Source organism: Anastrepha obliqua, chromosome 1 (genome assembly GCF_027943255.1).
Source record: "Anastrepha obliqua isolate idAnaObli1 chromosome 1, idAnaObli1_1.0, whole genome shotgun sequence".
Classification (NCBI taxonomy): domain Eukaryota; kingdom Metazoa; phylum Arthropoda; class Insecta; order Diptera; family Tephritidae; genus Anastrepha; species Anastrepha obliqua.
The window spans coordinates 52,973,158-52,995,849 of NC_072892.1; the positions used below are offsets into that span (position 1 = coordinate 52,973,158).

Consider the following 22,692-nt stretch of genomic DNA (forward strand, 5'->3'; position numbering starts at 1 on the left):
CACAGCCAAAATAAGCAGGCATAAAATGTACGTCAATTTTGTTTCTAAAATTCGCATTTCATTACCACATCGTTCCAGCAAATAGTTTCCTCGATATGCATTTGTCGCTTATCTAAAACCATTTAATTTTCGCGTTTCTTTTTGTTTTGTTTTTTGTTTTCTGATAAAAGTTATTCTACAGCTAGAAGATCATATAAGCTTTTGTTTTTCCATGTATGAGTGCTCAAATTTGAATGTCCCCATACGCAGGCCAACTAAATAAGTGCTCTCAAGTTTTTCTCCATTCAGTTCGGATCGGTCGGTTGTGAAAGCGAAATGGTTGTAACTTGTGATATACAATTCCATCAGAATGAGTTCGGCACTTATTTTTCCGGTCAACTGGTGGATGGATCGGTGGTGCTAAAGGCAGATAAGCCAAAAGACGTTAAAGGTAAAAAGAAATATGCACTAAAAGGAAGGCAATAAAAATACGAGCACAAACTTGGTCGCAGCAGAATGAATTTTTTTAAGTACAAATATTCTCTATCACTCATTTGGCTTTTAATCTTAGCAATTCAATTTAGTTATTCATTTTAGCAAATTTGTATTGCCTTTTAAGGCATAAAAAGCACGCATACTTAAAATATTGATATGCACTGGGTTAAATAACTTTAGTACAGAGACTTTTTGACAAGTTTTGACAATTTATTTATTTGTAATTTAATTTAAATAATTTTTTTTACTGAAAATATACATAGCTTATTCTATTACGAAAATAATATAAATCCAATTTTCAGACTTTATGCAAATTAAAAAAAAAAATTTAATAAATTTTCAACGAATTTCACATTTTTTAATCAGAGTGTTTAGGAAATTTTCGAGTATGCAGTATAGCTTATTGAATTTTGGTATGAAGAAGTGCAATTTTGCAATAGCTCAAAATCGGGTTGCTTTTTGATGTTTTTTCTGGCGGTCTTGTGCATTTTCTCCATATAACAAATGCTTCACTTTTTTTCATATGCGTTGTGGTAGCGCTCTACCCTCAAGTGGCCTTCTGAAAGCAGGTCTCGCCGGGGGACTACCGTCATGTATTACATCGCGGAGAGGGAAGGCGGTTAGCCGCCGCTGCTGTGTCTCATTTCATCACCTCATGCCATGTCGCTTCCTGTCATGTCACCATTTGAAGCAGACATGTGCACTTATGAACCGAATCAGGTAACACTCTTAGTGTGACATCTTTAGCCAAAGCTTTAGGTTGGAAACGTATTTATGCGTCCAACGCCCCTCTGTAGAGTCATCGCACCTTGTTTGCCACCCATCGTTGCAGTTTCCTCGTAACGCCGCACGAGTAGACGAGTTTACAGGCCTCTTTTGCTGCAGGGCCGCATCGTCGGATATCGCTCAGTAGGTGACTCTCCTCTAAAGTATGATCCGTGATGTACTTTGTTCGCGCAAATACGGCGATTTTGTTTGGTCCTCGCACATTTAGCATCAGCCTCGACAGCGCTGTCGTAGTGGTGGATGTTTTTTTGTTGGCGTACTCGAAGTGTGCATTGAAAAATGGCCTTTTATCTATTATTATTCACAGGCATTTGATTGGGAAAACGGTCGATATATTGAAGTCTCCAATTCCAAAAGTGAGCTCTTCTGGCCTTTTCAGCTAAATATAAGGACAGATTTGGTCTTTTCGTGCGCTAATTCTAAGTTGTTTTGCGCTAGCCAGGATATCTAAATGTTTAGGCGTAAGAAAAATTGTCAAAAATCAATATGATTTTTGTCTACCTAAAACTGGCACCTCATTATTGGCAAAATTCAGTAGAGTGTAAAACTGTAATCATAAATTTTTCCCGAAATTCTGTGTGAAATTTTCATGAAAATTTGTTGATTTTTTCCAAAATTTGCTCACTGTTTGAAACTTGGATTTATATGACCTAAGTAATAGAATCAATTATATTTCCTTAAAAAAAATTGTGCAAATTTAATGAGAAGCAGAGCAATAGTCAAAACTTGCCAAGAGGTGCCAGTGCTACAGTTAATATATCTACCGCACTGTGGGCTTATAAGTAAGGTGATTGACGTGATAAACCTAGTTTAAAATTTCCATTTTTATAATTTTTAACTCAACTCACTTCAGTGTGATGATATGGTTACCATCGCAATAGTATCTGAGGTCATAGATTACACATAGAAAATGTCTTACCGCCTTGAAGCATGTATTCAGGCCCAAATAAGTATATTCGGCATCGTGAACAACAATTGGAGCGGTGCCTGTCCAGCTATGGGAAATTTTGTGAATACAAACTTACGTGATTCATTTCGTACAAGATGCTGTTCCATACAGTGTGCAGGGCTTTGCATTTATTGCAGAAAGCATTCGTTGGTCGCTTAATTTTACTTAGTGCAACTGACAATTTCATTCAGGTTCTGCGGCGTCCAATGGTATCATACCTTTGTGGACGCTTTTCTATTGGTACATGCATGTGAAATAGTTAGTCTACGCTGATAAACCAGCAATATTGGACCATCTGGAAGCCAATATACGTCGCGTTATCGCTGATATCGCTGGTCAATTTAGAGGTATTGCACTTTAAATTGAAATAAAACAACGAAAATTCTAATTGATTAGGCAATCTTTATTACTTTTGTATAGAACCATTCATGACATTTTTTTGTAAGATAATACCTTTCAAATGTTGGGCACATCTGCGCCGCAATTCGATCATCCGTAAACATCAATTCCGAATGACTTGCTGGAGGGTCTTGGTTTCCAATCCACTAGTCCAAGACGAGAGACAAATTGTTCAGCGAAACGACGACGCAGTAAATCGATTGTTTCACGGACCCTATGGCAAATAGCGCAGGCTTGTAATGCGCTGATGAATCCTGCAGCTCATAGGCCTCCCCAAACTGTTTTTTCAATGGACATAACGACTGCTCTTGACTGGCAGGCTTAAATTTTCATTTATGATTCTAAACATTAAAAAAAAAAAATACAATTAGCAGGTTTTCGCAAAAAAGCCGGGCAGAAGGGCTACAACAAAGATGAGCGATTCCATGTCAAACAATTCAAGTTTTTGTTTTCAAATACACTTAATAAATTTAAGATTTATTCAACAATTTTTGACTAGAAATCGCATTTTCGTATTCACCTGATATGGCTTCCTGTGACTTCTACCTATTCGGAAAATTGCATTTGGCTATGAAAGGAAAACGTTTTGTGTCTGTAGAGGCCATCCAAAAGGCTTGTACCGACATCCTGAAGGTCATTCCGGTCAATTATCTGAAACACTCTTTTGAAAAGCTTTTAGATCGGGCAAAACAGTGTATCAAGGCCTGAGGGGACTATTTTGAATAAATAAGCTCGAAGTTATCAGAACAAAGCTCCTCTCGCTTCTATTTTAGCTCAGTCCTTTTTACTTTGAACTTCACCTTGTATTGTCAATTTTTAATCAGAATATTTAGAAACTTCTAAGGTATGCAGTTTTGAGAGCCAATAAATTCTAGAAATTGGTTTTTTTGTCTTCAATCGATGTTGAACATTTTCTTCCATATAAAGCATATGTTTGGAAATTTTTTGTGTGAAAGAAAGTGCACCTCAGTGAAAAATACAGGGTAGGCCATTTAAAGCGGGCCCATCTGGCAACCCTATAACTTTTGACAGGAACGTCAGATCGACTAATGACATAGCGCGTTGGAAGCGTCAGTCCAAGACAATTTTTACCATGGAGCAGTACACTCCAAAAGAACGCGCTGAAATAATTCAGCTTTACATCCAAAATAACTTCTCAATTGTGAAAACTCAACGTGCGTTTAAAAAAAAAAATAAAGTTAAAAGTGCGCCATCCAAAAGCACTTTACAGCGTTTATACGCAAAATTTATTAACCACGGTAGTCTCAGCAATACCAGCCACGCATCCAGACAACGTACACGACGTTCTGCTGAAAATATCGAGGCTGTACGAGCCAGTGTTGAGGAGGCTCCGCGAACATCGAGTTATCGTCGTTCTCAGGAATTAGGCATCGCCAGGACAACACTCAGGCGCATAATTCGCATCGATTTGAAAATGTTTCCGTACAAAATTCAAATGGCACAAAAATTAAACCCGCTACAATCGATTTTTTGAAGCCATTGTTCCCTGGAAGGTTGATTTCGAAAAATGGTGATTTTCCGTGGCCACCGAGATCACCAGATTTGACGCCACCGGACTTTTATTTGTGGGGTTATCTGAAATCCAAGGTATACATCAACAAGCCAAGGACTCTAACTCAACTTAAAAACAATATCCGACGCGAAATCGCCGCCATACCGGCCGAAATATTGGCCAAAACGATGGAAAACGCCGAAAAAAGGACACATTTGGCCATCAAGGCCAGAGGCAAACATTTGAAGGATATCATTTTCAAAAACTAGCTGGAACAAATCTCCTTGAATCAAAATAAATGATTTTTCATATCAACACAAAAAAAAATGTTTTTTTCAATGTTTTTTTTCAGAAACAAATGGGCCCGCTTTAAATGGCCTACCCTGTAATTAGTAAAAATCAGCACGAATTTTGAGGCACTTCAAACTTTCACTTTCTTATACTAATATTGAATGGGTTTTAAAACTGCATACCTAGATTTTTTCTATAAATTCGGAATCAATATTTTTTTTTTTTGGTTTTTTGAAATTTTTGTCAACTTTTTAAAAAGTTTAAAGATTTATTCAATGTGGCAAATTTTGGTATATAGTGGTTTAAACTGAAATATCTGCAGGTCTCTTTTAATTTTTAATTTTTTTTATTAACTCTGTAGGAAACAAATATGCTAAAGGGTCTTCCAAAAATAGCGCATAAATATCAGTAATGAATAATTCCTAGACGGTACCTTTTTCATATGTCATCTCGATGAAAATTGCTTGTAGTATCTTTATGTTATAATATCGAAACATTATTCTTTTTATGCTTTAAGATACGTTAAAAAAATTAAAGAAATAAAATATATGTAATTTGTGTCCAATTGTAAACGAAATTGGTCGCTCTTTAAGAACAACTTATCGCAAAATTCGTGATTATTATCATTATTTTTATATATTTTATTATTACTTTTACACTACTTTAGAAAAAAACAATAATGTTTTTTTTTTAATTTTTGGGAAAATTTTTTCCCTATTTTTGAAAAGTACTTGGCCTCAGCTTTTTAATATATTTGTTCATTAATAGCTGAGAATATGCTCTGTAATCCCTGAAATAAATAGTCAAAACTTTGTCATAAGCCGCATCGCTATTATTATGAAAGCAGGTGTCTTCGGACGAAAGTTATCCTTAATATTTCCTCCTTAGTATCAAATATGTAATATAGACACACTTCAGGCTTCTTTTTCAAAACTATGTAAAATAAATTATGAGCTTAACGAATCATGTCGGTTTTTACGCCAAGATTTTAAATGTCATTTCAGGCACTTTGATATTCCCAACTCACTTTTAGTGATTAAAAAAAAACGATACTATCCCTTCACACCAAACAATTGATGGAGGCAGACTTTTTATTTAGCTTTTTATTCTGTAACTGAAAAGTTTTAGATCTCTACGCTTAACAAACTCTTACCTTTTTTAACCCAGCGTCAAAAATAGAATTGATTCGTACGTCATGCGCACTGTACCCCTCGTGTCGGCTGGCGGAAGAAGAGCAATCGTAGGGCTTACTATGAATATTATTATTAAACTTGGAGTGAATTGAAAGCAGAACTTAGTGAATTGAGTTGTTTGTAAATAATCATATCACAACAACACAAATCAATGTAAACAAACCTCTTATATGACGTCAGCTCAATAATTTATTCTGTGCGATTCACTGAAAAATACGTAACCTTTTGTATTCTCTCAATCGCGGGCATTATCTATTTGAAACTATTTGGACCAATATTTTCCATATCCCTGGACTATAGCGTTAATGAACTTTTAAGGCTGCAGAGGAAGTCTGCTATTACTTTTTTACGGTTAAGAGGAGAATTTTCAAGTAGAACAAATGTCATTTGGGTATAATCTCCACTGCATGCATACATTTCTTTTTTAACTTATTTTTTCATTTGTTCATTTAGTAAATCTAGAAATACAACGTCCCGCATGGACTACATAGAACTAACAGTAACAATTATATGTACACATTTCGAAACTATTTAATAAGATTCATTGAGTGAGGATTGAGAAAGATTTTAAATCTTGTTTAAGCTCATTCAATGTTCTAGTCAAAGGTGCTGATGGGACATAAACAGTTCTAACCCGCTCTGGAAAGAATAAATCAATATTCCCGAAGATTTTTTTGTGGTATGTGAAAATGGACTCTAAGAGTAATGGCGAGTCAACTGTCCCAATTTTAATATCGAAAGCAGAGCAGAGTGAAAGTATACTTATTCTACTTTGTAATGATTGTAAATTTAGTACAGCAAACTTTACATTGTATGAAGGAATCGGATCACTGAAGCATAAAGATCTAAGTGTAAAACGAAGAAACTTCTTTTGAATGCGTTCAAGTCTATTGAGGTGTCACTGGTGATATGGCCTCCATATAAAGACGGCATACTCTGGCGTAGATGGTACGAGCGAAGTAAATAGTGACTTTAAAGTGTATGGATTCGTAAAATCGAAAGCAAAACGCCAAATGAAGGCGAGTGTAGAATACGATTTGGCAATGAAAAAGGGTTAGGTTATACCCAAATCAATACTTTTTTTTTATTACTTAGACGCGTGCTCTTTATAAAATATAAAGTAGAGATTCAATGCTCATAATTTCTTAATATTTAGTTCAAGTACGATCTGTGTTCAAAAAAATAGGTAGATTTCAAAATTTCGCGGGCTTCGTACATTCAACTTGCGATTATATAGTAATTATCTGAGTCAAAAAAATGTTTACAAGTGGTACAAGGTCGCGAAAATGTGAATGCCGCTCTGGATGCCCCAGCACATCAACAACCGATGAAAATGACGAGAAAGTGAAGAAAATTGTTATGGAGTATCGTCGAATCACAATTAGAGAATATGCTGAAGATGCCTGGATATCGGTTGGCTTATGCCATACAATCTTTTCGGAAATTTTGGGCATGAAGCGTGTGGCAGCGAAGTTCGTTCCAAAATTGCTGAATTTTGACAAAAACAACGTCGCACGAGCATCGCTCAGGAATTGTTGACTAACGTCAGTGATGATCCAGATTTGTTTAAAAAGGTCATACCAAGTGACGAATCGTGAGTATGTGGTTATGACATCGAAAACAAAGCCCAATCGTCCCAATGGAAGAGTCCTGGAGAGCCAAAACCAAAAAAGCACGTCAAGTTCGATAAAATGTGGAGGTTTTGCTAACTGCTTTCTTCGATTACCATGGCGTCTCAGGAAGTCTTACCACAAGGTCCCACGATAAATAAGCAGTATTGCCCTTGAAGTTATGCGCCGTTGCGTATGCCATATGCGAAAAAAACCCCAGGAATTGTAGGAAAAAATGCATGGCTTTTGCATCATGATAATGCACCTGCTCACTCATCTTTGCTTGTGAGAGATTGTTTGATCAAAAACAACACCGTTATCATGCCTCAGCCACCGTATTCACCAGATTTGACCCCCCTGCGACTTTTTCCTGTTCCCAAGATTGGAGATACAAAGGGAAGGGCGGATAGAGCTCAAGGACATTTCAAAACTCGTATTATATCTGAGGTGGATTGCTTTGAAGGAGATAAATAGAAATTGATGTACAAATAAATATTAAAATAAATAAAATGAAAATTCACCTTATTTTTTGAACACATATAAAAGAAACTCTGAGAAATGGAAACATTTAGATATGCCATTAATAAAAATTACAATGAACAAATGGTCTAAAGTGGTGCCCTTGAATGCTGCCCGGAAGAGGCAATAAAATGATATGAAGACCATATCAACAACGACCGCGCATTCACAATTTAAAAGGTACAGTTTTATCAATTTAAGGAAAGTTGAGTGAAAACCAAAACTTATTAGTTTGTAGATTAACGTTGAGTTCAGACTTTATCGAGAAACTGGAAAAAATCCGCATCAACTTGAAGACTATTATTGGAGGCCAACGTACAAAAAACCGAAAAATCAGCAAGATTAGTAACAGTTGACCAGCCATAAAAACATACAGATAAATTGAAATACAAGTATTACGTTTTACAGTGAAGTATATTTTTTTCTTACATATACTCAAAGAGCTTTGAAAGCGTTGAAAGTTTGGAAGTAGGGTTATAGTTGGCGAACTCGTTTTTACTGCCAGTTTGGAATATAGGTAAGATAGAAGTAACTTTCCAAGCATCTATGAATTGTTGATTTAATTTTATTTAGAATTAACAGAAGTGGATAGGCAAAAGAATTTTTTGAAAAAATAATCATCAATATAATACATATAATAAATAATTTATCAATATCCACTTCTCATGAACCTTTGATGTGGTCACTACTTTAGACTACATTTTGGATCATAGAAAGTTTGAGTATGGTTTTGGGTTTATTTGAAATTTCGAAGAATACCTGAATTAGTATTAAATTATATTAATACCAGGTGAAGTCCAAAATAGACTAGACTGGCGTCATAAAAATGTTTTTGATGGCGCCCTCTTTTTAATGAACAGTCAAAATCAGTAATCAACTCCAACGAAATTGTCCGTAATTTTATCAAAAACAAACTGAAGTCATCGTTGAAATTGATGGAATCGGTGTTGAATATCTCCAAAACAACGATTTATCGCATTTTAACTGATCATTTGGGCTTACGAAAGGTTTGTCGTTTCATTCCGTACAAGTTAACTGAGGACCAAAAATTGCTCAGAGTTCAACATTCGAAAGACCTTGTATTGTCAATTTTTTAATCAGAATATTTAAAAAAATTTAAGGTATGCAGTTTTGTGGTCTAATAAATTCTAGAAATTTGGTTTTTGGAATTTTCTCCATATAAAGCATTTTCGGAAGTCTTTTACATGGAAGAAAATGCACCTGAGTGAAAAATAATTGTCAAAAATCAGCACAAATTTTGAGTCACTTCAAACTTTCATTTTGTTACATTAATATTGAATGTGCTTTAAAACTGCATACCTGCATACCCACTACACTTTTATAAAAACAAAAACAAAAATCAAATAAAATAGTTAAAACTTGGTAGCTCATCGCACTATTATTATTTTGAACACATTTAAACCACATTTGACAACAACTCTCTAAAAAAAAAATTTTTTTTTCGACTAATATTCATGCTTTTTCAATATCTTATTTGAAAGTTTCCTTTTTCAAGTGAACTTAATTTCTTAAATTAACATAAATAATGAACTTCTCATGCAATTCAATCTAAACAAACGCTACAAAATGTCACAGGTTTAAATAGTTTTACCAGACACTGACTGCTAAATCGCTTTTAGATAAAATTCCATTCATTCCTTTAAATTGTGTTTGGCTTTTGATAATTCTAACGCAAAATTTAAGAATTCCGATACTCAAATATTTCCTTTCTTTCGATTGTTATCAAACGTTGTTATCATGGAATTAATTTCCGTCACTACTAAAATTAGCATTTGCTGAAATTTGCTTGCCAGAGAATGCTTTGTATTTTGTGAACAAAAAGTAAGTTGAAATTCGTCATAAAATGTATGTATGTTTTACTTATATTTGTTCTGAATCTATTTAATTAGCATCAAAATATTAATTTTGCTGAAGAAATGAATTCATGTCTACGGTTTCTCCAATACTTCAATCAATTTTGGAAGTCGATTTCTGCAAGGGCTTTCAAAGCACCCAGCGAATTAGTAGTTATTTTTTAAATCGCGCAGGAGCGGTGCTACAGGTGCGATCTCTTTAGCTGAGGGTAGAGCCAGAAACCTCACAGGACTGAGTCAGGAGTTTACGGCAGTTGTTGCATAAATTTCTTACAATTTTAGCGAAATGCTCTCAAAGAACCTCTCCACTGTGAGCTGGTATATGGAGAGTTTTTGGTAACTAATGAGATTTCACTTATTTCATACACATAATGTCTTTCAAAATTGCTTAGCAATAATCTAAGCCAAATATTTACAGTATTAGGAAGGTCTCTAATTGACGATTTTTGAGTATTAAGTCTTTACATAGTCTCTGCCCACGAAGTAACAATGAAAGTGGTGTAAGATGTCCAACTCGCATTCTGTGCTATCCACATTGAGCTACTTAATAAACCTGGGATATTCTCTTGGAAAAGTTACTTTTTATTTCAGAGCGAATTCTAAAGAAAATGTACTCAAAATCATAGAAATAGAAACGTTTAATAAAAATTGAGTAGGCACTACTGTTTTTGTTGTGTCACAAAACGTGGCAAGAGAGGGCGGTAAATTTGTTCATTTTCAATAGACAAAATAACAAGAAAATATTAGATAAAATCATGCGGCACTTCATTGAAACCAGGCGAAAAAGTTTGTGTATATCCCTTTCCTCTAATGGATTTCGCGTCGGGCCAGATTGGAAGATAGTAAACTCGTCTAGTGATGCTCTCCCAATGTCTATCGAAATTTTGTATTGCTGAAATGAGCTCGAGGCGGCCCATCATTTGGTTGATGCTTTTACACAGAGTAAATCCTTTTTTATTTAAAAAGTTTTATTTAAACGAATTTTTATGTAAATCATATGCTGATTGTGGCGTATTTCTCCTGGAAAAAGAAGTGGCCTATCTTAAGGAACGATTTGCGAAACTGGACAATCTTAAATCCAATTTCAGTCAAATACTTTCTGAGGGGAAAATTAAAAAGTTGTAAGACCCAACCAAAACAATTCATTGGGCTTGGAATAATTTGTCACAAGAGATGTCCAAACTTTAAGCCTGGATTAACATAAGTCTTCTGAGAAACAGAAATATATCTTTTTTGTGGGAAACTTATACTTATTAAGACCCAGGTTGCCAAAGCTTTTGTGAAACCTACCGAAAGAAATTGACAAATCCACGGGAATGAATTTACATCGAACTTTTTCAATTTTTTACTACCTTTTCAGAATGGGGATAAACTTAAGCCCTCATATAGATTAGTACAAGATTAGTACTTAACAAATTTGTTGGATATGCGGAAATTATTTACCAACTATTGACGAAAAAAGAATGCTAAATTCGTTAAGTTTGAAGAAAACACTCGCTAGAGGAAACTTTTTTCATAATATTAGGATAATTTTCTGCGGAATGTGGCTGTGAATGATGTGTGAAATTCAAAGCACCCAAAGTAAATTTTTGAAAATGGTTAGGGCTTAGCTTTCTGGGTTTTAAAATGTTTTTTTTTTTTTTATTGATTTGGTTTTCCTTATTCACTCCATTCGAAAGCATAGGGGACAAAACTCTTCCATCGCACACAGTTCTAAGCTGTTGTTTTAGCGTTGTCCGATGTGATTTCGGCATTTGCTAGCTCACGCATCATCGAGCTTCCCAAAGTATTCTTTGGCCGACCGCGACCACTGCTCCTTTGCGGGTTCCTGCCCAGTGCCATGGTATCTGGTTGTTTTCTAAGCGTGTGACCAATCCATCGCCACTTTCTACGTTTCATTTGCCATAGGATGGGTTCCCCATTCGTTAATCTCCACAGCCCGTTGTTGCTGATGGTTTTTATGGAATAACAAGAGCAAATTCTTGTAATACTTTTGATCAGCTGAATGAAGAAATCCGTGAGTACGAGATTATATTTCACTAAGACAAAGCGTCATTCAGCTCAGCCGTAAAAAATAAAAACTAAAATGCCGTTTTCACTTGGATAATTAAAAATTTTCCCACCCAAATAAGTCAGAAATCGAATAAATTTGTTTAATGAAACTATATGAAAACTAATATTTTTTTATGTTTTCATTAACAAAAATTTTATGCTTTCCTTAAAAAATTATCTTAGAAGATAGTCGTGACAGTAGCTCGATCACGTCCAATTTTTCTACCAAAACTGTTTAATCTGAAATGTGTGTACAAAATCTGAGGCCTCTACCTGCACTATTTGATTTTTTGGGTACAGAAAATGATAATTTGAGCCCCAGTGTAATGCCTGAATTGAAGAATTTACACTTCGAATTGCTTGAACAGCCAACGCTCACCAACTTTTACCAATTTTCTCCTGATCTAACTTTCTTTGACTCCTGGCTGTTTTCAAATCTCAAAAGATTGCTATGTGCCAAATGTTTTTTACAACTGAGATATTTAGGTAGTTTGAAGGCCTTCCGGAAAACCACTCCAGAGACGGGGTTAATGCATGGAGACCTTGCTGAAAAAAATATGTTGGGCTTAAGAGGTATTAATTTTTAAAATGAAAATGTATTGAACGGCTTAGTATACAGGTATTTATAAGCACAAGTTGGCGCAAAATTAATCACTGTATCGATAGATTTATAATTTTTGCAAATGACGTCGTACGTAAATTATGTTTGATTACTTGTGAACTAGACAGCTGTAGTATACATATAAATAAAGATGTCAGAAAGTCTTTTAAAATTTTAAATTATTTTTTTATTTAGTAAAAAAGCCATTTAAACACCAAATCGGATGATTAATTTCGGTTTTGAATCTGATTTTGATTTCGATTTGATAACATTTGATTTATTTTTGTAGTAGTTTCGGGGGAATCTGAGTATGATTTCAAAAAGCTGTTGCCAATCTTATTTCCGATAAATTTCAACCGGTTACCTCATTCCCCTTTTCAGTTTCCATTCTCAATTAAATAATAATTTTAAGTTATCTAATTAATATTTTTGCTTTATAAAAAATTGTTTCAGCTGTGATTTTGAACATATCCGGATTCGCTATTACAAAATGGCGTGAGAAAAGATTTAATAAAAAGCGAACTTATTTTGGACGTGAAGATTATATGGAATCGAAAACTTTTTTGATGGGATCAGAAACAAGTGAGTGTTTTATAATTTTCACAAACATGCATACAGTGCGTTAAATAACTTTAGCACAGAAAATTCTTCATAATTTTTGACAATTTATGCGTTTCTCATATAATTTTAATAATTTTTAAAAAATATATTTTTTGAAAATGTAGTTAAAGTATAAATAAAAAAAATGTATTTAATAAATTAAAATTTCTAATTTGTGCAAATTAGGAAAAAACACAACAAATTTTCCAACTTTTTAAACGGAATTTTTAGAAAACTTTCGGGGATGCAGTTTCATAACCAAATGAATTTTGGGTTAAAATTTCGGGTACGCAGTTTTAAAATCCATTCAATTTTAATACAATTAAGTGCAAGTTTTAAGTGATACAAAATTAGTGTTGATTTTTGACAATTTGTTTTTGTGAGGTGTTGAGCATTTTCTGCCATATGGAGAAATGCCGAGCATTTCTTATATAGAGAAAATGCACAAGACCGCTAAATTTGGGCCTCTTAAAACTTGTACTTTGTTCTAGTAAAATTTAATGCGTTATACAACTGCGCACTCGAATTTTCTTAATATGCTGGTAAAAAAATTTAAGTTTTGATAAAAAATTAAAAAAAATTTTATTGTCAAATTTCCACAAAGTTTGAAACTAGAACTTATATGGTTTTCGAAGAAGAACTGAAAAAATGATTAAAATTATAAAATTGAAAAAAATTGTTTTTCAAATTTGTACAATATTTGAAACTAGGATTTATGTGGTGTTCGAAGAAGAATTGAAAAAATTATTAAAATTAAAAAAAAAGTTATTAAAAAAAAACTAAAAAACCAAAAAACTATCAATGCCTGTGCTGCAGTTATTTGACGCACTGTATACCTGGAAAGGGGAAAAAAATCGTGCTTGCGCCTTTCTTATTTGCGTTTTATTAAAATAAATGTAATTTTCCTAGGTCAAAAGTACACCATACAATCAGGCATTCATACTTACAATTTCGCCTGCAAGCTACCAGAGAACTGTCCGACTTCATTTGAAGGCCTGCATGGCTGTATAAGATACATAGTCAAGGTGACGCTGGTTATACCTTGGAAATTCAACCAGACCTACTCACGAGGATTTACCGTCATGAAAATGCTCGACCTTAACTACGAATCGCCACAATTAAAGGTAAGGAATGTGTAAAAATATGCATTTCAATATTATTCGATTACTAACTCCTTTTTGTCAAAAACAAAAAAAAAGGTTCCATCTACCTCAGAGAACTACCGATCGTACTGTTGTGGTCCCTGTAAAACTGAACCACTCAAAGTGCAAGTACAACTGCCACAAACCGGCTATGTGCCCGGACAGCGCATTCCTGTCAATGCATTGGTTATTAACAACACCAACATACCAGTAGCTGAGGTGCACTACGCGCTTGTCATGGTTGTACGCTATTCTGGTCAAGCGGTACAACAGAACTCATGCCTGGAACGCATTACTATGGCCACAGCAAAGGGAGGGTCTGTATTGCGCAACTGCACACGTTCGCTGACGCAAGAGTTGCTTGTGCCGGCCACACCACCAACGTGCTTGCGTTCTTGCGGCATTATACGCATAACCTATCAGGTGGAGGTTGAGGCGCGCATGAAGGGCTGGTATTCTAGTCAAACGATTACGATACCCATACTAATTGGTAATGTGCCGCTGTGGCAAACGCCACCGGTCATACAGCAGCAGCCACGCAGCAGTCGTATGCCGATTGTCAGTGAAGAAGTTATTTTGGAAGGAGATGAAAATGCAGTGGATTGCTTTAAGGTTGAAGAAGAGGTTGGGAACGGCGTTCAAAATGAGCGCGAAATTGCAGGGGTGGACGTGCAGTCCCCAGTGGATCTTTATCCGGAATTGCGTGAGTACATAGAATTCATTCAAATATTTTATACAGCACATTTATATGCAGCTAAGATACACAAATAATTAAAAAAGCTGTATCTAGAATTAGTTGTAAATAGAATTAGTACTGTACCTGTTCTACTAGTGGAATCTGTAAATGGATTCCAAATGTTGAATGTTATGTGAAAAAGGTGAATAGTTACAAATGCGGAAGCTGTGCATAGCTGGTTGCTAACAAGGATAATATATTTACCAGGTTTGGCCATTAGTTGTGTTTAAACACGAAATTATGCGACCAACTTCTGCTGTCACGTCACAGGGCCCTCATTGTTGTATAGACGGCAGTGAAGCAACATGGAAATGGTAATGGTTGTACCTTTATGCCCTGGTCCTTCCACCCCTTTTTTGGCATAAAAGTCTGCCCTCTTGTTTCCTTCGAAGCGAAACAACATAAGCGGAGATTGCGTTTTTTTTTTTTTTTTTACGTTTCGTATATCACCAACACAATCATAGTTGTTTTGTAAATACGTCCCCTTTTATGTCAGCCTATCAGCTGATTCTGTAAAATTCGCTTAGAGCCGGTTAACGGTCTGATAATGGCCGCACTTGTAAAAATATTTTGGGTTGCTAATAGTTCAATTTCAGAAAATCAGAAAATATTTGCGTTCAATAACAAAATTAGCCATCACCAGCCTCTCCCAAAGAGAAGAAAAAGCAAAAAAGTTCCCAATAACTTGCAAAAATCAGTAAAAGAAGATATATCAGCTGAGTTTGTGTTGTCAAAAAAAAAAAAAAAATCCATAAATATACTCCACATAATCACAATTTTTGTTGATACATTTTCCATTTTATTGTTTCCGACTATAAACTGCCAACTTCAAACTGACGCAAAAGGGCAAAAGTGCCCAAAATACCAGATTCCATAAAAATAAATTTCTTTGTTAATAAAAAGTTCATTAGATAATATTCATTCAGATTATTTGTTTTCGTTATGGATAATTTTTGCTGGCTAAAATTTATCCAGCTCAACACTAGAGTCTCTCTTGCATCGAACCAATGTTGATATAAAGGAAATTCCAATAACAAGTGATACATAAAAGGCTATCGAGATATTGATATTTTATGGGAAAAGTTTCCGGACCATATTATCTCTCGAAGAGGTGATCACAATTGGCAGCCGAGATCTTGTGATTTAACACCTTGTGACTTTTTTCTTTGGGGCCACATAAAAGAGAAGGTCTACGCCAATAGCCCAGGGTCGATTCAAGACCTCAAAGATGGAATTCATGAGGCTATTGAGGACAAAGAGCAGCCACTTTGCAATTCGGTTATGGAAAATTGCATGTAAAGGATATTGTCCTGTAAGCGTAGTCGTGGTAGTCATTTGCCTGATGTTATGTTCCACTATTAACGGCATACCTTCCTCTTTATAATGAAATAAACATCCGATCATTCAAATTAAAAAATAGCATTTTTCTTTGAATATCAAAATAACACCTCTTAATAAACAACGCTTTGTTACAAGGTTTGACTATTCGAAGCAAAGTCGTAAGTGTAACTTCGGCTGCCACGTCATAAGGGGTTCAGTCAAGAATGATAGAATACAAGATTGTGCCCATCAAAGAGGCGAACGTCATACTGGTGCAGTTGCTTGAGAAAAATATGAAAATGACAGTAAGAGTGCAAGAAGAAGAAGAAATTACACAAACAACACACATAAATTCCACAAATATGACGTCAAGCACACAGCGATTCTGACACCTTCGATTCGAATTCGCTGAAAGCAAAGTAGCGATCACAACAACCCGGAAAGAAAAAAGAGATTGTGTCTATCGTAGTACCATTGCTTTGCTCTCAGCGAATTTGATAGTGAGTGACGTCATATTACCGCAATATTACCAGTATGGCCAGATTTCAAGTGGTGATCTTAATTTTTTTTTTACTTAGTCTCGGAGTTTTAGTTCCTGCTTTGTGATATTTTTCTAGCTTCTTCTAATTAAAATGTAATGTTTACAATTTTGTAAAATATTTATTTTAAAAAAAATAGTGTAATAATTCACTCAGTTTTATTTAGCTTTACCATTTTTTAATATCTGGTCGCATTGCGTGATTGCGTGATTGCGGTTATTGTTGATGTGACTCTCCTCGCAGCAGTCAAATCTCCCTCTCCTTTCGGCAGTGTTGCCTAGCTTTGGATATAAAACACACTAAAATGCCCATTTAAAGAAAATAAAATATTGATTATTGAATAACTTAAAGAACATTGTATTTGTCACAAAAGTTCGGTGTCTTTAAAATGTTCGGTTTTTTAAATAAATGTGTTATAGTTCTATACAACTTAATTTATGAGTTTGTTGTTAAGAGAATGACTTTTTTGTAATATTTGAGGTTATGTAACAAGATAAGGTACTCTTTTTGTAAGAATGTCGTTATGGTTTCCTCAGTATTTTCTGGTATTTTGTTGCTTATTTTTACTATGAATACACCTCTTGATGCCCTATGTCCCACTAAGGATTAAGGACCGGAAAAAACTATTCCACCTCTATGGTTTTAACTCGCATTCAGTAAATTCAAACGCTTTTTAAAATGCGTAAAAAGGGTTTCTATGTTAAGAAGAGTTGAGAGATATTCTTGCATAACCTTAAAAGGAGCAAACAAATTAAATTTACACCTTCAAATATCAAATTTTATAAGAACCAACAAATTTTTATTAACACTAAAATCTTCTCAGAGTGACCTTTTTTAACATTCTTTTGCTTATTACTAAAGTTTTGTTTTAACTTATAATTTCGGGGCTCGTATGGACATCGAAATTGTCAATAGAATCAATCGCCAAGTGATACCGGCATTGCCCAGAAACTGAAGATTAACGTTATGAAAATGTGACCTTCACTTTTTGTAAAAGGTAGAAAATGTTGCTCTTTAGAGGAGAAACATTTTGAGAAAAGAACACCCAAACCTCTAAATATCCTGAAAAAAGATCACGAAAATTTGGCAGGTCTGATGCGAGAATACGAGAAAAGAAAATGTAACAACTCGCACACAGGACAAAAGCTTGCCTTAGAAGCTTCCGAAACTTTCTCTCATTATAAATAATAATAATATTATATATTCTAAAAATAATAGTAAGAAGTTACAAACGTGGATTTAGAATTAAGTAGTTATTCACAATTTCGTTCAGTGGAATCTGTAAAAGCTTCAAAAGTGGGCTCTAATAAGTCCGTTAGTGGGATCTGTAAAAGTTCCAAAAGTGGGCTCTAAAAAATTCCGTTAATGGGATCTGTAAAAGTTTCAAGAGTGGGCTCTAAAAAATTCCGTTATTGGAATCTGTAAAAGTTCCCAAAGTGGGCTCTAAAAAATTCCGTGAGTGGGATCTGTAAAAGACCCAAAAATGGGATCCAATTAGTTCCGTTATTGGAATCTGTAAACGTTCCAAAAGTGGACTGTAAAAAATTATGTTAGTGGAAACTGCAAATGTTCCAAACGTGGACTCTAAAAAGTTCCGTTATTGGAATCTGTTCCGTTCCTCATGTGGAAGCTGCATGAAATCTACTTTAAATCCAAAGATAAATTCCAGTATTCACATATTTCACATACTCTCCTCCTAAATTCTAAAAGCTGAAATTATTAATTCCTGATTGTTACTGTTTAAATACAGCTTAAACCTGTTTAAATAACGGCTCCTTGTATAGGAAAACGTTCTTTATTATAACCTTTATAAGTTAGTATTGAAAATTAAGGGAATCTGCAAGTAATCATGCCCACCATTAAAATAATTGGGACTTTGAATTTTGCATTAACCTTGATGCCTTGGGAACTAAGGCGCAAAACTTTATCAAGTTTTGTTGTGGCGATAGTGCGGCTAATAAAAATGTACGAAATATACAATATGAAAGACACTTTTTTCATGTAGATTGACATAGCACCACTTTAGGGGTGAAATTGGTCAGGTGAGCCTGGGAGCTGCGATACAATGGTTGTTTTCAAAACTTAATATAGGAAGTATCGCTAAAAATATGCTTTTTGCTACAAATTTGTATTTAAAACCCGCACAAGTCAGTTAAGTTCCATTTTCCTTAAAGCTCCGCGAAAGTAGGAAGCTCCAAAGCAAGCTTATTTCCATTTGTTATATATAGATGAGTTCCAAATGTGGAATTAGAAAGAGTTCCATACGAACTCCACTAGTGGACTCTGTAAAAGATTGAAATGTGGGATCTAAATATTGTAATCTTGGAATCTGTTTGACAAATGGAAGCTGCACAACTTCTACTTAAAATCCAAAATGGATTTTAGAGTATTTTAAAATAGTTCGAGTTTTATAATTCCACACATCTACCATTTCTGAGTTTCGAAAGTCCAAATTATGGCATAGATTCTAGAATAAGTTAAATAGGTTAAGTTAATACCTCAATATTAGCTGTTTTTTGTACTCGTATATGCACCTGCGCAGATTGCAAAAAATGCCACAAATCGACAATTTTCTACAATCCGCAAAAATATGCAAACAGTATTTATTGAAGTAATTTACGAGCTGTAAGATGCAAGCGGTAAAAAAATGTGTTTATATATACATATATATATATAATGGCGCGACACCCTTTTTGGGTGTTGGACCGAGCTCCTCCTCCTATTTCTGGCGGGCGTCTTGATGTTGTTCCACAAATGGAGGTACCTACCATTTCAAGCCGACTCCGAACGGCAGATATTTTTATGAGGAGCTTTTTCATAGCAGAAATACACTCGGAGGTTTGCCATTGCCTGCCGAGGGGCGACCGCTATTAGAAAAATGTTTTTATTAATTTTGCTTTTACCGAGATTCGAACCAACGACCTCTCTGTGAATTCCGAATGGTAATCACGCACCAACCCATTCGGCTACGGCGGCCGCCTCGAATCCGATTTTAGTCCTAATATTAAACAAAAGCCAAAGATCATTGACGGTTGACTTGCTTATGATATCCGAGTCAATGTTGAAGACGTTGCCAGTGAAGTAGGTTGCGAGCCTGCCTGCCCCAGCTTGCTGATGGAATTCTATCTGTACCGCCAAGCAGGTGTTTTGCTTGTTTTGGTCCGCAAGTGGTATTTTGTTCCCCACCTACCTTGCATATCTGCCGGGACGTGTCCGATTGGAGACGAGCAACTCCGCACGGACGCAAGTAAAATGAATGGGGTTTATTTTAGGATGGAATGATGTGACTATTTATTGTAATCAAATTTAAACCGCTAACAAACCTAAGTAAATGCGTATTGTGAGATCTGGTTCATCTAGTGAAAAATGGCAAAAACTTTTTACGCTACTATTTCTATGCATAAACTATATAATTAATTATGCAAACATTAAACTATTGTTGGAGTAAAATAAAAAAGCTAACCTACCTCTTTTTTCCTTTAATTTATTTCCCATAGCCCCACCCTCCTATGAAGAATCTTCACATACTCTACGTGGCGATATAAACGAGGATGACTTGCATGCTTTCGGACCCTGCGAATTTGCACCACTCTATCCCGTTTATACATTACCGTTGACTCTGGCGCCAACAGCTCCCGTAACACCTGAGCCAACTCGCGATGGATATATAAACCAAAATTTTCAAAATGATAAAATGTAAATGAAATCCTGCGAGTTCATATATGTACATATCTAGAGGTAGTGAATTTTACTCGCGATCTGTTCTGTGTTAACAGTTCGTGTAACAGTATCTTCTCGATAATCGCTACTCGCGATCACTGTGAAAACTGGATATCGGGACAATTGAAAGTATTTTTGTGGCAATATCGCTGAAAATCTCAGATTTCAATAATGGATTTATATAGAATATGAAAATTATTTCATAACTAATGCATGGCCGGCCGTTCTATTCTCAGAGAGCCATAATTACATCGAAGTAGAGAAATCAATCCATGGGCAATAGAAATAAGGGCTGATGTTAGAATGCATTTGAATGAATTTTTTAAACCTGACAGAAATGTGAGAATTTTAACTTGTTTTTTTTTTGAAGCGCTGAACCGGCGATTTAACATAAAACTACAATGTAAGATCTTATTTTTTACATTTCTTCCCTATATCTGTGACAATTTATTCAATAATTAAATAAACATAGCAAATATATGTAAATATAATATATAAATTTGTGATTACTATTTAAGCGTTTTCATTACTATGTGCGAAAACCAAGTAAAAAAAAAAATATGAGGTCTGATCTTTATTATTTGCGATTATCGAGAAGGTACTGTACTTATGTATATAGTACATTTATTTGAAGATATGTTTAATCTAAATGTACATAGTTACCAAAGAAACAAATAAATTAGTGTTTTTCTAATGAAAAATTAATCAAAAGTTGTGAAAAAAATATTTTATTATTTTCAAAGGACTACATTTTTGTTTCATTATAATGGTGATTTATTATTGTGGTGATTTACCATACCAAGTTATAAACATTTCAGGAGGCAGCAGCACTAGCGACATGAACCATCGGTTGTTTGAAAAGAACGAAAAAAATATACATATGTACGAGGTGCGTTAAAAAAATAATGTGAATTTTAATTTTTCTCAAAAATATTTCTTTATTCAGCAATTTCTATTTTATCTCCTTCAAAGCAGTCCCCCTCAAATATAATGCGAGTACACTTGTGCTAGCGTTTTTTCTAATCCTCAAAGTAGGTCTGATATGCACTTTTTGGTATGTCCTTGAGCTCTCTCAGCTATTCGTTTTTTATCTCCTCAATCGTCGCAAAACGCCGTCCTTTCATGGTTCTCTTCAATCTTGGGAACAGAAGAAAGTCGCAGGGAGCCAAATCTGGCTGAGGCATAACAACGATGTTGTTTTTGGTCAAATAATCTCTCACAAGCGAAGATGAGTGACCAGGTGCATTATCATGATGCAAAAGCCATGCATTTTCTTTTTCCACAATTCGGGGAATTTTTTGTAATACTTAACGCAAACGGCGCATAACTTCAAGGGCAATACTGCTTATTTATCGTGGGACCTTGTGGTGAGAATTCCTGATGCACTACGCCATGGTAATTGAAGAAAACAGTGAGCAAAAGCTTAACATTTGATCGAACTTTGCGTGCTGTTTGGGTCTTCGTTCTCCTGGACTCTTCCATTGGGACGATTGGGCTTTGGTTTCGATGTCATAACCATTTACCCACGATTCGTCACCTGTTATGACCCTTTTAAGCAAATCTGGATCATCGCTGACGTCATTCAACAATTACTGAGCTATGCTCATGTGACGTTGTTTTTTTTTCAAAACTCAGCAATTTTGGAACGAACTTCGCTGCCACACGTTTTATGCCCGAAATTTCCGAAAAGATTGCATGACATGAGCCAACCGATATGCCGACATCTACAGCCTATTCTCTAATTGTAATTCGACGATTTTTCAAAACAAGTTTCTTCACTTTCTCAACATTTCCATCGGTTGTTGATGTGCTGGGGAGTCCAGATCGGGAGTCGTCATTCACATCTTTTCGACATTCTGTGAAAAACTTATACCACTTGTAAAGATTTTTTTGAGCACTTAAGTGTTTTTGAGCACTTAATTCCATTTTTACACAAAATTTGATATAACTTCTTTGATCCATGTTTTCGTTCACTCAGCAATTCAAATATATGAAAATAGTAAAAAGTTTAAGAGATAAAATTCTGTGATAAAAATCTAAGGTGTAGAATTTGTGGTGTTTTTATTCGTAAAATGGCCTTTCCATTCGTACTGTGGTGTCTATAATTCTGGTATTATAAAATTCCTTAATAGATAATCTATAAAAACTCGATTGTACTAATAAAAAAATCAGCACCAAATTTACACCATTTCATTCTTGTAAAGTTCTTTGCTTTAGCACTGTGGCGAATTTCCATTACCATTTTCGCCCGCTGTGATAAATTTCTTACAACTGTGGTGAGTCGTTTTGAAGCGAGCTTTGAATTTAGAACTCCGAAAAAGCTCACTTAGCATCTTCACCTTAAAAGTTTTCTGCTCCTGTTATAGGAAAAAAT

The 22,692-nt window shown here is 35.0% G+C and overlaps 1 protein-coding gene across 1 annotated transcript; it reads left to right on the forward strand.

Annotated features, from left to right (window-relative positions):
* Positions 1–307: 307 nt before the first annotated feature.
* Positions 308–20,844, forward strand: LOC129252877 (arrestin domain-containing protein 17-like). The gene is made up of 5 exons (XM_054891017.1): positions 308–430; positions 12,715–12,843; positions 13,771–13,985; positions 14,061–14,706; positions 20,096–20,844. Exons 1-5 carry the CDS (start codon positions 316–318, stop codon positions 20,296–20,298), a joined length of 1,308 nt encoding a protein of 435 aa, XP_054746992.1. The 5' UTR covers positions 308–315; the 3' UTR covers positions 20,299–20,844.
* The last annotated feature ends 1,848 nt before the right edge of the window (positions 20,845–22,692 follow it).